The 14,813-nt window shown below is 37.0% G+C and overlaps 1 protein-coding gene across 1 annotated transcript; it reads left to right on the top strand.

Moving 5' to 3' along the window:
- The first annotated feature begins 163 nt into the window (after nt 1-163).
- LOC132066012 (uncharacterized) lies at nt 164-1,548 on the top strand. Its single transcript, XM_059459417.1, has 3 exons — nt 164-439; nt 637-922; nt 1,487-1,548. The coding sequence occupies exons 1-3, from the start codon at nt 164-166 to the stop codon at nt 1,546-1,548; spliced, it is 624 nt and encodes a 207-aa protein (XP_059315400.1).
- Nucleotides 1,549-14,813: the final 13,265 nt, after the last annotated feature.

Here is a 14,813-nt window from a genome sequence, read left to right as displayed (position 1 = left end):
GTATAACCACTGTGACATGTTTGCATCAATTAATAACCAACTTATTTTTACATCAATATTTCTTTAGGATCTATTTAATCTTCTAATTTATTTGCATTCAGAATTTAGTCTTTAAGTATCCGTTTTATTTCTAATTCATTTATTTATTTTTGTAGATTTCATCATGTCAAATTTATTAACACTTGAGTTTGTGGCACTTGACATTACCGGAAAGAATTATTTATCATGGGTCCTTGATGTTGAAATTCACCTTGACGCTAAAGGTCTTGGGAATACTATAAAACAAGGAAATGAAGCATCAAGTCAAGATAAAGCTAAGGCTATGATTTTCCTTCGTCATCATCTTCATGAAGGATTAAAAACTGAATATTTAACTGTGAAAGATCCACTTGAATTATGGAATAATTTGAAGGATCGGTATGAACACCTAAAGCTGATGGTATTACCAAAAGCTCGATATGAGTGGATACACCTTCGGTTTTCAAGATTTTAAAACTGTAAACATAATTGATTATAATTCTGCTATTCATAAAGTAAGTTCTATATTAAAATTATGTGGAGACACCATCACTGAATGAGGACTTACTTGAGAAAACTTTTACCAGTTTTCATGGTTTAAATGTGCTACTACAATAGCAATACCGTGAAAAGGGGTTTAAGAGGTATTCTGAATTGATTACATGCCTACTTGTGGTTGAGCAAAATAATAATCTGTTAATGAAAAATCATGAATCCCATCCCATTGGCTCTGCTCCATTCCCTGAAGTGAATGCAGCAACATATGATAGGCCTGAAAGAAGGCAAAATAATTACCGTGGTCGCAGTCGCGGCTGTGGACGTGGAAGAGGACGTTATAATTATCATCATAATGGTGGAAATAAACAAGAGAACAATAAAGGTTCTCAAGATAATCCTTCAATAGGTAAAGTCAATATTTTCCACCGATGTGGTATGTTTTTTTTTTTTTTTTTTAATTAAAGGCCACCATAAAGGTGGAATTTTATTAATAAAGAAAATATGTACACATCAATTTTAAGAGATTGATCCAAAGAATACAAAGAAAAGAAAAAAAAAAAAGATCAATCCAACAAGATTGATCCTTTAAAAGAAAGAGAACACAAAAGTAAAAATCTAGTGACTTATGGCAAAGAAGTGATAGACATGAACAGATTACACCAACTAGAATCCAAGAGCCTTGTTTGATAACTTCTATCACACCTCAAAGTCTGCAAGGTGGAAAGCTTCAAGTCAATCGAATCATTCTTCGTGCAAGCATGAAAGTAGTTGTATAATGTCGTGTATATCACCTTCCGCATGTAAACCAAAGTCACTATGATGCTTGATCCATAGCTAGTACAACATACTGCTACTTAGATCATGATCATTACAACATTTGTATTAAGGAATGAGCATGACAAGCATTATTGATATACCCTAATACATATGCTACGCAATAGCTCACAATCTGCTGAAAAACTGAACTTAGCAATGGCTTATAGTTCTGGTATCAAAGACATTAATCAGGTGCTTTGTCTTGAAGAGTTCTGATTCTCAAGTTAGGAATTCCTATTTTTTCCAAATTTAGAATCTTCTTAGCTTGACTTAGTAATTCTTGAAAATTATGAAACTGAACTGTACCTGCAAAATCAAAAACAAAGTTAGTTAAAAATCTGCAAGGCCATTTCCTTCTCTGTGTATATGCTCCATAGTCACTCTTTGATCTTCCATCATCCTTCTGATATCATCCATCAACATTGAAATGCACCATGGGATCTTCCATTCAAAAGATTGATAATCATCTTCATGGTCATGGAATCGGCCTCTATGATTAATGGAAAGAGTTGCTTTTCCACACAAGACATCGACCCATTTTAATAGCCTCACCTCAAGAACTATATTTGATCCATCACTCGTAGTTTTAGCACCGCATGCACCAAATCTCCATCTTCATTTCTCGATACAAATGCAGTTAGAACTGGCCCCCGGATTTCCTCTAGCAGCCCATCGCATTACACTTGTAGAATCCGGATGCGTGTCTCATCCATTTAATAATTACCCCGCATGTAATAATTGGCTTATATCCTTCAAAGAATGAACAATCCGATGCCATCTAGTTGGAATAGTTAGCCCGAAACCGAACTTTACATAACATAGAAATGTTCGATTTATTTCATATATCACTCTATTTAGATTCATATTGCCATCATGTAGCCTATTGTTTCTCCACTTCCATATTTGCCACACAATGAAAGCAGGAACTGCTTTGTATATTCTCTTCAGTTTGAAATGGCATTTTGCTTCCCACCAACTCCTTATGGCATGTTAATGTTTCACCTGAATACAATTCATGCTCAATCCAGCCCCTGCATTAAAGATTCTCCATACCTGAGTAGCCAAATCTCCATACAAAAACAGATGATTGATGGTCTCAGTCTGAGTAGAATAACAGCAACAACATTTTGAAACTATAGGAATGCCAATACTTGCTACCACTTCATCAATTGGCACTTTAAACTTCCACAATCTCCACAAGAAAAATGAAATTTTAAAAGGCACACCTTTAATCCATATATTCTGAAATGGCACTGTTACATTAGCTTTTTGTCTCAACAGCTCCCATGCACTACTTACTGTAAACCTTCCTGTACTTGTCATCATCCACCAAGGTCTGTCCCATTCATTTGATGCATATTTAATATCAATTTCCTGTGTTATGTGCTGCACTATATCTTCAGGAAACAGCTGCATGAGTTTGTTAATATCCCATCTTCCATTTGAGATAAGCTCAGAAACATCTTCTGCATGATCATTGATTTGCTAGGACTGGGGAACTACATAGCTGAGAGCTCCTAACTTAGTCCAATTATCAAACTAGATATTTGAACTTTCAATCTTTTGCTACCACGCATTTCCTGCTCAATACTTTCCCTTGCTTCCAACATCATCTTCCAGAATTGTGACTCTCCCTTCCATTGAACCACCTGAGGAATTTGCTTTTTATAGTATTTGTTCCACATGAAATTGGCCCAAAGTGAACTAGTGGTTCTAAACTTCCACCAAAGTTTAGCACATAAAGCCTTGGACATGTCATAAATAGACCGAAACCCAAACCTCCTTCATGTTTAGGAAGGCATATGTTAAGCCAAGATGACCAAAAGGTTCGCATCTTCCTTCCTCCTTATTATTCCAAAAGAACCTTGCAAAGATCTTGTGTAATTCTTTTATAACACATTTAGGAGGCCTAATAAAGAGATAGAACATGAATTGGGATACTTTGAAGGACACTGGTAATCAACACCGATTTTCCCCCATAAGACAAGAATTTTCCTTTCCTGTGTTTGCAACTTGTCTTTTACCTTCTTCAAGAATCGAGTATAATCCACTTTCCTTTTCCGGCATGAGTAATTGGTACTCCAAGATATGTAAAAGGAAATTGCCCTCTCTCAAATCCTCGCTATCGCCGCAACCCGCCGACTTAACTCATTTGAAACTTTGTCGAACATATAAAAAGAACTTTTCCTCTTGTTTATCAAATTGTCCAGATATTTTCTCATATTCTTGAAGAGTATCCACGATCATCCGTAATGAGTAGTTGTACGTCGTGAGAAAAGATGATTGTATCATCCGCATATGCCGTATGATTCACTCAAGACTCCACTTTGGCATCCCATAACCAACAAAACCAGGTTGATCAAACAAAGAGTTTAATGCTCTTGAGAGAACTTCTACAGCTATAATGAAAAACGCAGGATAGAGTGGATCCCCCTGCTTGACACCCTTTGTAGAATGAAAGAAACCATGTACCGACCATTTAGAAGTACAAAATACCAATTATTTGCCAACAAACCTCCATATAAGATCACCGAAAGCCTCCAAAAATCCCATCTTCTTCATCACCTTACATAGATATAACCATGAGACCCCGTCATATGATTTTGTCATATCCAACTTAATCACAACATTTTTGGTTTTCCTCTTTTCCTTATATCGCTATACCCCTTGTGTCAACAATACATTCTCAATTATATTCCTCGCCTTGACAAAGCCCGATTGATTGGAGAAATCACCCTTGTAAGTAACTTGTCCAATCTATCACGAACTACTCTTGATATTACCTTATTGATAAAGTTGCTAAGACTTATAGGTCCATATATCGCAGAAAGATTCAACAACATTCTTCTTTGGCAACAAAACTAGATTAGTGTGAGTGATTGACTCAAAATAGTCCGTCCTTCAAAGAAAGCTTTAACAACACTAAATACATCAGCCCTTGATCACCTCCCAACACTTCGATAAAAGATCCGTAAAATCCATCAGCACACAGCACTATCCCTATTTAATTCAAACATCGCTTTCTTCGCACTTCCTCCATAGTAGGTTGTTCAAAGTAGCATATTATCCTCCTCTCTCTAATCGCCAGAATATGATTAAGAATCGTGGAGAGTCTTCACTAACCTCCTCCCGAGTAAATTGCTTATGAAAGAAATTATCAGCCTTCACCAAAGAACTCCATCAAAGATCTCTAGCCAATTTTCAACATCCCGAATCCCTCTTAACTGATTCTTTCCTTCTCCCTTTTATGGAAATATCTTGTATTTTTTACTATACTGCATGGAAATATCTTGTATTTTTATCACCATTTGAGAAACCCATCCTCAAATTTTTACCTCCTAATTTTCCTCATAGTGAAGACATGCTTTTTTTAAGTTCGTCAGTCCTTTGCATGACCATTCTATTTTCTTCACGGGTTCTCCTCAAACAAGTGCTCTTTAATCTTAACTATATCCTCTCTGATGACCAGCTGTTTAAAAATGTCCCCAAAAGTAGCCTTACTCCATGAACTTAAAGCAACTTTCAGTTTCTTCATCTTAAGTTTAAAGGAAAGAAAAACATCATCAGATAAGTCTGCTTCCCATTGCTGCCTAATAAAATCAAGAAAGGTATCATGCTCCACCCAGAATTTGAGAAATCTGAATGGTTTGATAAAATTCTCCACTTGATCTCCACAAGATATAAGTAATGGTGCATGATCGTAACTGGGCCCTTGACAAAGTGTTCCACTTGCCGCCCAAACCAACTCCTGGAATGTATCATTATGCACAACTCTATCCAATCTCTTAAGAATACAGTCATTAGCATCCCTACCATTCCACCAAGTGAAAGGACTCCCTTTGAAAGGCATCTCCTGCAACTCACAAGAATTGTAAAAAAGGCAAAATCTTCATATTCTTGTGGCAAACGGTAAACCTCCTATTTTCTCTTCTTCATTCAATATAACATTGAAATCTCCACCAATCAGCCAAGGAGATGTCATGTTACTAGCCAAGAAGTATAAACTATCCCATAACTGCAATCTCTCCACTTCTGAACATTTAGCATAGACCATTGTAACCACCATATCTCTATTCCATTCTTGAGACTTCAGCTTTACAGTTATGGATTGTTCAGTATCCAAAAGTACATCTACCTCTACATTATGTTGAACAAAAAACCAAATTTTACTATTATAGTTGAAATTAGCATAAGGCATTCCAAGTCTTCTTCTATATTTCAACTGCCTCCACGATGCCGAAAAGGTTCCATCGTAGCCACCAAAAAAGAACTTGTGATGCCTATTTAACATCCGTACTCTATGAAATGCTTGTTGTGACTTCACCGATCTTATGTTCCAAAATAAGGATTTGACAATCATTTAACAGATTTCTTAGAGCTATTCCTTGTTGAGTACCTCAGTGTTTGTGGAACATCAGTAGAATTTAGCTTTCTTCCTTTTCTTGGCCCTTTACTTTGTGATTTTGGAGATAAACCTGCTTCTGTGCATATCTGTTGAAGATTCATATCAATAGTAGCACCATCAGCATCTTCTGTCTTATTTTTAACCAAAGTCAACTTTTCTTTTTCATCCTGTAGATTATGAGAAACTACATCATGCAAAGCTTTATTAGGTGACATCCTTACAACAACTTTCAGAGGTCAGCATCCTTCACATCGAATAATAGCCAAAGCTAAATTTCTTTCTTCTCGCATCCGCACCTTTTTCAGATAATAACCAACCAACCGTAAGTTACTACTAGAATTGTCTACTTCCTCATTAGATATCTCTTCAGTCTCCCTATCTGCATCAACCTGTATGCTCATATCACCATCACTGTCATCATTCATGCTTACATTTGTTAATAAACCTTCGAGAAACCCGTTCCTTATCCAAAGAAGATTCCATTTTGCTATCATTCTCGAGCATGTTATCGTAATCACCACTCTTGTTATCGAGTGAATCATCTCCGATCCCATGACAACTCTCCTTTCTTTATCCAAGACCTTATCTTGCTCTATTTCCTTTTTGTTCACCTCGAGTTGAATCACGATCATCCATAACTTTCAAAGTATCGTTTACACTTTTTGGCTTAGCCTCCGCATCATCGTATCATTGCATGTCTTTTCTTTGCACCAACACCTGAAGAGAATTGACTATATCTTCATGCCCTTCAACACTGATAAGCTCCACTTCTGCACTTTTATCATAGTTATTTGAGACCATTTGACTTTGTGAATCCTCCAACTTGTTCTGCACTTTAACATTTGATTTCTTTTCTGAGTCCTCCTTCATTAATAAATTTTGATTCTGATCACCAATCCTTCTTTGCTCTTCAGAGATAATTAACACCTGCTCCTGGTCTTCATCTGCATTGTTATTTACCACTTCTACCTCAAGATCATCTCCATGATTCTGGTTTTGTAACACCTCAAACTTGTTTTGAATTATTACCTTTGTATGTTTAATCTAGTTGGGGTGATTTGTGACAGCTTTGACTGTAAGTTATCCTGTTTGGCAGTCGAGAAATCCCTATGATCTTTAACAACATTCCAATTCCCAGGATCACCAAGTAGTTTCCCACTGGCCAATCTCCTAGCATTAAATCTCCTCCTATTCTGAAAAAAATGATTCCTTTCTTTGATGTGCATCAACTGATTAACCAGTTATGTTACCCCATCATGTTTTACCTCATCAATCACAATAGCCTTCCCTTTGTTAACGAATCATTTTCCACTTTCTCAAAGCTCATTCACTACAAGTTCATCCTCCTTCTCCTTGTCCTCCTCAAATATTACTAGTTCTGGATGAAGTCTCCTGCATTCAGCCTCATTATGCCCTTGTAACTTGCATGCTTTACAATATTTTGGAAGATAATCATATTGTATCTTTACTTTTTCAACTCTAACCTCTTTAGAATTCTCATCTTCAATTTCCATATTAACAAAATCGTAGATCGCATTAAAGAAGTCCATAAGCACTTTGACTCTTGCACAACTTGGCCTCGTGCGATTAACGATGGCAAGATCCACATGAAGAGGTATACCAACAAAGAGATGCAAGTGAAAATAATGCCTCATTGACAAAGAAAGTAGGCAGCAAGTATGAAAAGGAGATCCAATAAATAACCTTTGATGTTTCTTGATCAACTTTAAACTTAGAATCATATATCAAAGGTCTCATTTGGTATGAGTATCCATCTCTAGATTGTAAGTAATACACACCTTTTGAACAAAGATTAACAAAGTCCTCCTTTGTCGAAAGTCTAATAAGCACATGTCTATCACGAAACAAGCCTAAGGTGCACTTCCCTTTCATCCCACATTGAACAGGGATGATAGATCTTAGTTCCTCCAATGATGGCCATCCATATGAAAACTTTCCAACGACTGCATGCTTTAAATCTTCCAATTGCTCCATCTGATCCACCTCCCTCTCAGTCCATCACAATACATGAACACCATTGTGGTATTCCACCTTTTTAACAGAGATTTTCGACGTACCATTGTGCATGAGATTAGGGTTTTGTGGCTGAAGTATATGTCTATAATCCATCTTAGATGTTGTAGGTTCATTATGGGAGTCTTTCATGGTTATAGTAGGTATGAGGGTAGATGTGGTTTGGCCAACCAGAGATGATCGACTGTAAGCAATGGCCAAGACGTACCATACCGTTTTGCGGTAAAGGTTTAGAATTTAGGGTTTTGCATGTGGTATGAAAGGTCATTGGGCACGTCTTTATCGTACACCCGATCACTTTGGCAAACTTTATCAAGCCTCCATAAAAAGGAAGGAAAACAATGTGGAGGCTCACTTGACCTTCAAGAATAATGATAATGAACCAGGCCCCTCAAATAAATATGATGATATTGACGCAAATCTTGCCTATAAAGATGATGATTTTGGAGGCCTTGCAAATGTGACTCATTTAGAAGCTGAGGACTTCTTTGAGGATATTGACTGAAGAACTGATCATCTCACTGGGCAATGAAACTATAAGAAAAAATGTTATCTTTATTTATGTCTGCAACTACTTTGTTCTTCTTGAGTGTATTTTTCCTAAAGCAACATGTCTTACTAGTTTCTATATTTCTAGTAGAGTTTTATAATGTTTCTTTCAATAGTAAGTTTCCATATTTCTTTTAATGCACCTTTTATTTTTATGAAGAAATGAAAATTCCACAGTCATCAGTTGGACCCAAGATTAATAAAGATGATAAATGTCTTATCGATAGTGCTACAACGCACACCATTTTAAGATATATGAAATATTTCTCTTATTTGGTGATGAAAGAAGCCAATGTTAATACAATATCTGGTAGTAAAGATTAATTGAAGATTTGGGAAGAGCTAATTTATTACTAACCGAAGGAACAAATTTGGCTATTGATGAAGCATTATATTGTAGTAAGTCTCAAAGAAACTTACTAAGTTTCAAAGATATTCGCCAAAATGGCTATCATATTGAGACTACAAATGATGAAAAGATTGAATATCTTTATATTACTACAATGATGTCGGGTAAGAATATGTGCTTAAAAGTTGCCCGCTCTTTCCTCTGGCTTGTATTATACAAGTATTAGCAGAGTTGAAACACATGCCATAGTAAATCAGAAGTTTACTACATCAAATGATTTTATTATTTAGTATGACCGGTTGGGCCATCCCGGTTCTAATATGATGAGCAAAATAATTGAGAATTCATATGAACATTCATTGAAAAACCAGAAGATACTTCAATTTAGAGAATTCTTTTGTGCTGCATGTTCTCAAGGCAAGTTGATTATTAGACCATCAGCAATTAAAGTTGGGATTGAATCCCCTGGCTTTCTGGAGCGTATACTGGGTGATATATGTGGGCCCATTCACCCATCATGTGGACCATTTAGATATTATATGATTTTAATAGATGCATTTACAAGGTGGTCACATGTGTGCTTATTATCAACTTGCAATGTGGCATTTGCTAGATTGCTTGCTCAAATAATAAGATTAAAAGCATAATTTCCAGATTATACAATTAAGACAATACGTCTTGATAACGCTGGTGAGTTTAAATCCCAAGCTTTTAATGATTATTGTATATCTACGGGATAACAGTTGAGCATCCGGTTGCTTATGTTCATACTCAAAATGGTCTAGCAGAATCGCTGATCAAATGCCTCCAATTAATTGCTAGACCAATGCTTATGAGAACAAAACATTCCATTTCAGTATGGGGTCATGCTATTTTGCATGCAGCAGCTCTTGTGCGGATGTGCCCACAAGCTATTGTAAAGTCTCCCCATTACAATTGGCTTTTGGTCAGGAGACGAATATTTCCCATCTTAGAATATTTGGGTGTACAGTATATATTCCTATTGCTCCACCACACCGCACAAAGATGGGTCCTCAAAGAAGGTTGGAAATATATGTTGGGCACGAATCTCCTTCTATTATAAAATATTTGGAACCTATGACTGGAGATCTATTTACGACAAGATTTGTTGATTGTCATTTTGATGAATCAATATACCCAACATTAGGGGGAGAAAATAAGCAGATGGAAAAAAAGATAAATTGGAATGCGTTATCACTATCTCATTTAGATCCTCGAACAAATCAATGTACACAAGAGGTTCAAAAGATAATCTATTTGCAAAATATTGCAAATCAGTTGCCAGATGCATTCACTGGCCTATCAAGGATTACTAAATCTCATATTCCAGTTGTTAATGCTCCAATTCAAGTTGATGTCCCGGTAGGACAATCAATTAATGCAAAAGAATCTAAACCACGCTTGAAACGTGGTAGGCAAAGATAAAATTCCTAGAAAAAGAAAAGTAGCAAATAATCAAAATGATTATAATATGCAGGCGGTTGCTCAAGAAGAGCAACGAGACATAACAATTGATAAAACCTCGGAAGAGGTTCAGATATATGAAAATAATGAAAATGAAGAGATCTCAATAAGTTGTGCCTCCTCGAAAAAAATATGGAACCGAAATGATATAATTGTCGACAATGTTTTTGCATATAATGTTGCTATTGAAATAATGCAACAAGATGAGGATCTTGAACCCAAATCTATCGAGGAATGCAAACAGAGAATGATTGGCCAAAATGGAAAGATGCAATTCAAATTGAATTGGCTTCGCTTGAAAAACGTGAAGTTTTCGGACCTATAGTCCAAACACCTGAAGGTGTAAAGCCAGTGGAGTACAAATGGGTTTTTGTGCGAAAACGAAATTAGAAAAATGAAGTCGTAAGAAATAAAGCACGACTTGTGGCACAAGGATTTTCACAAAGACCTGACATTGATTATATGGAGACATATTTTCTTGTGGTGGATGCAATCGCTTTTAGGTATTTTATAAATCTGGTAGTTCATGAAAATTTGGATATGCATCTGATGGATGTTGTCACAGCCTAATTATATGTCTCACTGGACGACGACTTTTTTATGAAAATCCCTGAAGGATTCAAAATGCCTGAATCATATAAGTATTCTCGGGAAACTTGTTCAATGAAGCTTCAGAAATCTTTATACGGATTAAAATAATCAGGACGCATGTGGTATAATTGCCTTAGAGAATACCGACTGAAAGAAGGGTACAAGAATGACCAATTTGTCCTTGTGTCTTTATGAAAAGGTCTGGATCTAAATTTTTCATAATAGCTGTATATGTTGATGACTTGAATATAACTGGAACTCCTGGAGAGCTTCCAAAAATGGTAGAATGTTTGAAAAAAGAATTTGAAATGAAAGATCTTGGAAAGATATAATTTTGTCATGGTGTACAAATTGAGCGTTTTACAAATGGAATATTTGTCCATCAATCAACATATACTGAAAATATTTTAAAGAGATTTTACGTGAATAAAGAATATCCATTGAGTATCCCCGATGTTTGTGAGATCACTAGCGATTAATAAAGATCCATTTCGACCTTCTGAAATGATGAAGAGCTTGTTGGTCTTTGAAATACCATATCTTAGTTGCAATTGGTGCATTAATGCATCTTGCCAGTAATTCTCCACATGATATATCTTTCTCTGTAAGCTTATTAGCAAGATTTAGTTCTCCCCCAACACGAAGGCATTGGAATGGTATTAAGCATATATTCAGATACCTCCGAGGGACCATAGTCATGGGTCTGTTTTATTCAAATAAATCCAAATCACAACTGATTGATGATGCAGATGCAAGATATTTTTCTGATCCACATAAAAGTCATTCTCAGACAGGTTATTTATTTACATGTGGAGGTACAGCTATATCATGGCATTCAACCAAACAAACTATGGTTGTTACTTCTTCAAATGTAATGACCCGTTCGGTCCTTATTGCACTTTTGACCCCTTTTCCCCGTTAACCCTTCTCCAAGTTCTGTTAGTATGATTTTGACCCGTGGGGATGGGCGACATGGTTCCCGGGGTCATCGGGTGAGTTTTAGAATGATTTGAGGAAGTTAGAGCTTTTGAGTGAAAAAGATTTGACCAATAGTTGACTTTTGGGTAAACAAACCTTTTTCAAAATTCTATCAATTCCGCGAGGTCCAGAGAGTCGATTGTGACTTGGCGGGGGTATTCGGTTCAGTTCTCGAGGCATTCGAGAGCGTTTTGTACCATTGGTTGGAAAGTTGGTTTTGGCCGTTGGGGATTGACCCGGTCAAATAGACCTCCGTTGGGAATTCTAAGGCCATGAGTAAGTTTGTAGCATGTTTTTACATATGTTTGGATGTCTGGTTTATATCCGGGATGTTATATCCCGTATTTTGTACATTGGGATATTCCGAGCTAACTGCGGAAAGTTAAGGACAAGGCTATTTTCCGACTTTGTTTTAAGGCATGAGTTGCTTATGATTTTATTGGTATGGAATATTAAGGGAAATTAGGGGCTAGAAGTTGAAATAAAAATTTCATGAAAAGGCCAAAGTGGCCGTGTGTTAAGGTGGGACCCACATGTCGGGATTTTATAAAGGACATATGAAGAGATATATGGGTGGTACATGTGAAGTTGAGCAAGTCCTAAGAAGGACCCATAAGCTAAAAATGAGTGTAAAAGCCCTCCAAAAGGGCGATTTAAAAACGTCTTCGGGTGATTTGACTTCGAGGGGCCAAAACGGTATTATGAGTTTGGAATTTAGGGAAAACTCCCCAGAATGAAAGTTGTATATAATTGAAATATCTTTCCAACCATAGGTCGTGGGTTCACGGGCGACATTGGGATAAGGAGATATGGACGTTTTAAGACGAGAAAGGTCGGTGGGCCGGGCCCAACCCGGAGCCCAACGGGTCGGGCCATTACCCACACCTTTTTAAATGAAATATCAGCCTATTCTCCTCATTTTTCATACCAAAACACCCAGAAAATTCTGGAGAAAAAGAGAGGAGAGAAGAGAGAAAAACTAATTTTGACCAAAATTCGCGCCCCGAATTTCGAAGCCCATGAAGAGAAAAGTGTCGTATGTCGCGTTGCCTTCAATTTGAGCTAAAAATAAACCAAGAAGAAGAGGGTGGACGTGGTGGCTACACACTTAAGGTAAGATTAAGGTTCCTTTTCATTGTTAACAAGTTTATTCAGAGTTTTAACGGATTAGAACGAAGGGAATAGTGTGTAGAAATGGATGAAATTCATGAAACTTTGTATGTTGATGTTGAGCCGTGAGTATGGGCTGTTTTGTGACAAGGAATGAATTAAATTTTATTTAGTATTTTTGGTTGTTGTGTTGTGAATTCTATGATGTAAATAAAGGTTTAATGAATTAAGTTGAAGATAAAATCGTGTGTGGGCATTGCTTTTGGAAGCTAATGTGAATTAAATATAGTTTCTTGTATTTATGAAGATAATGTTGCTAAAGTGTGGATTGTTGGTGTATTTGATGAATTTGAAAGAAAGAAATGTGTTGTTGTTGTTCTTATTGAAGTTGGGAGGTTTCGGGTTAGGTGGTACATTGGTTGGATTGATTTGAATATTGTGCAGATTGTTTGAAATGTTCTTGAATCTCGTTTGAATGATCTCGGATTAGTACTTGAACTTGTAAGCGTTGATGTTGGTTTGAATATATGTAGTTGAATTGAATATAAATGGAATGTTGTCGAATTATGTGGATGAAGGTTACTAATGTTAGAATGCGTCTTGAATTAATTATTGATGTTGTTTATATGGTTGTTGGTATTGTTGTTGGAGATTCGGCCGAGTTGAATTCTCGGGGTTGTTGAATTTACAGGGGAAATGCTGCCCAAATTTTTGTAGATAAAGTGATGGCTTGGAATTGAATTCTTCGATGCTTATGACTAATGCTAGTATCTAATGACGTTGTTGTAGATTTTGAGAAGCCGAGACTTAAGTTTGGATTAGCTTAGGAAGCGGACGAGGTATGTAAAGCCTAACCTTTCCTTCTTTTGGCATGTCTTAGTTGTAAGTAGGCTATGACACGATTCTCGGGGTAACTCTACTCTTATGATTTGAGCATGTTTGCGATTCATATCCACCTCTTAATGTTGGCATCCTTAATATGGTCAAGCTATGGTTTTTATGTCTATGATATGATTGGACTTAAAATGTTGTGTAAACGGTTTTGTTCCTAAAGAATCCTATGTCTAAAAATGTCCGTAACTTTCATAGACAGAACCGGATGGCCTTGATGTGCTCGTAAGTGATTCTATAACGTATAATGACTTTGACTTTCATGGGCGGGCCCGGATTGGTTTGATGCATATCCGTGGTCCCCGGGATTTTCCTTTGTATAGTCCTAACGACTTATTATTGAAAGAACTTAGCATGATTTCCGTTTTGACTCTCGAGCGTCGACTACTTACTGATCCACTGAGTCTGTAATGATGATTTATATGCATATGGTTTCTCACTACTGCCTTTCGCGCAAGCTTAATATGTCTTTCACCGAGTCCGGGCCGGGTACGTATTCGTGCACATTCCTTGCATTGTTCATCGAGTCCCTCACTAGAGGGCCGGGTACGTATATATATATGATGATATGATGGCGCCGGGGCGGATCCCCTTTATCGAGTCCCTCATTAGAGGGCGGGACGGTATATATGTGTGATTACTTCACCGAGTCCCTCACTAGAGGGCCGGGTACGGTATGTATGTGATTCTTCACCGAGTCCTCGCTAGAGGGCCGGGTACGGTATATATATATATATATATATATATATATATGATGGCATGCATATGATGATTTTATTTACCGAGTCCCTCACGAGAGGGCCGGGACACGTTATATGTATACATGATGATTTTATGATATTGACATGCATGATATATGTTTTCAAAGGCAAGTCCTATGATTTTCTGATTATTATACTTATTTCGGTAATTCCTATTTCGATTACGATCCTGTTTACCGTACTTCATGCTTTACATGCTCAGTACATATTCCGTGCGACCCCTTTCTTCGTGGGCTGCGTTTCATGCCTCGCGGTACATACGGATGGTGAGGGTATTAGTAGAAGATGCTCCGGCGGATTGGCGACTCCATTTCTTCTAGGAGTCTTT

Source organism: Lycium ferocissimum, chromosome 8 (assembly GCF_029784015.1).
Source record: "Lycium ferocissimum isolate CSIRO_LF1 chromosome 8, AGI_CSIRO_Lferr_CH_V1, whole genome shotgun sequence".
Taxonomy (NCBI): Eukaryota; Viridiplantae; Streptophyta; class Magnoliopsida; order Solanales; family Solanaceae; genus Lycium; species Lycium ferocissimum.
The sequence above is the reverse complement of the archived record's forward strand: the minus strand, read 5'-3'. Positions and strand labels throughout refer to the sequence as shown.

Excerpts from the sequence above, each read along its gene's own strand:
- LOC132066012 (XM_059459417.1), top strand. The coding sequence starts at position 164 with ATGTCAAATTTATTAACACTTGAGTTTGTGGCACTTGACATTACCGGA. Across the intron at positions 440-636 it reads ATGAACACCTAAAGCTGATG|CAATACCGTGAAAAGGGGTT; the intron begins GTATTACCAAAA and ends CTACTACAATAG. Across the intron at positions 923-1,486 it reads TCAAGATAATCCTTCAATAG|CAATGGCTTATAGTTCTGGT; the intron begins GTAAAGTCAATA and ends AACTGAACTTAG.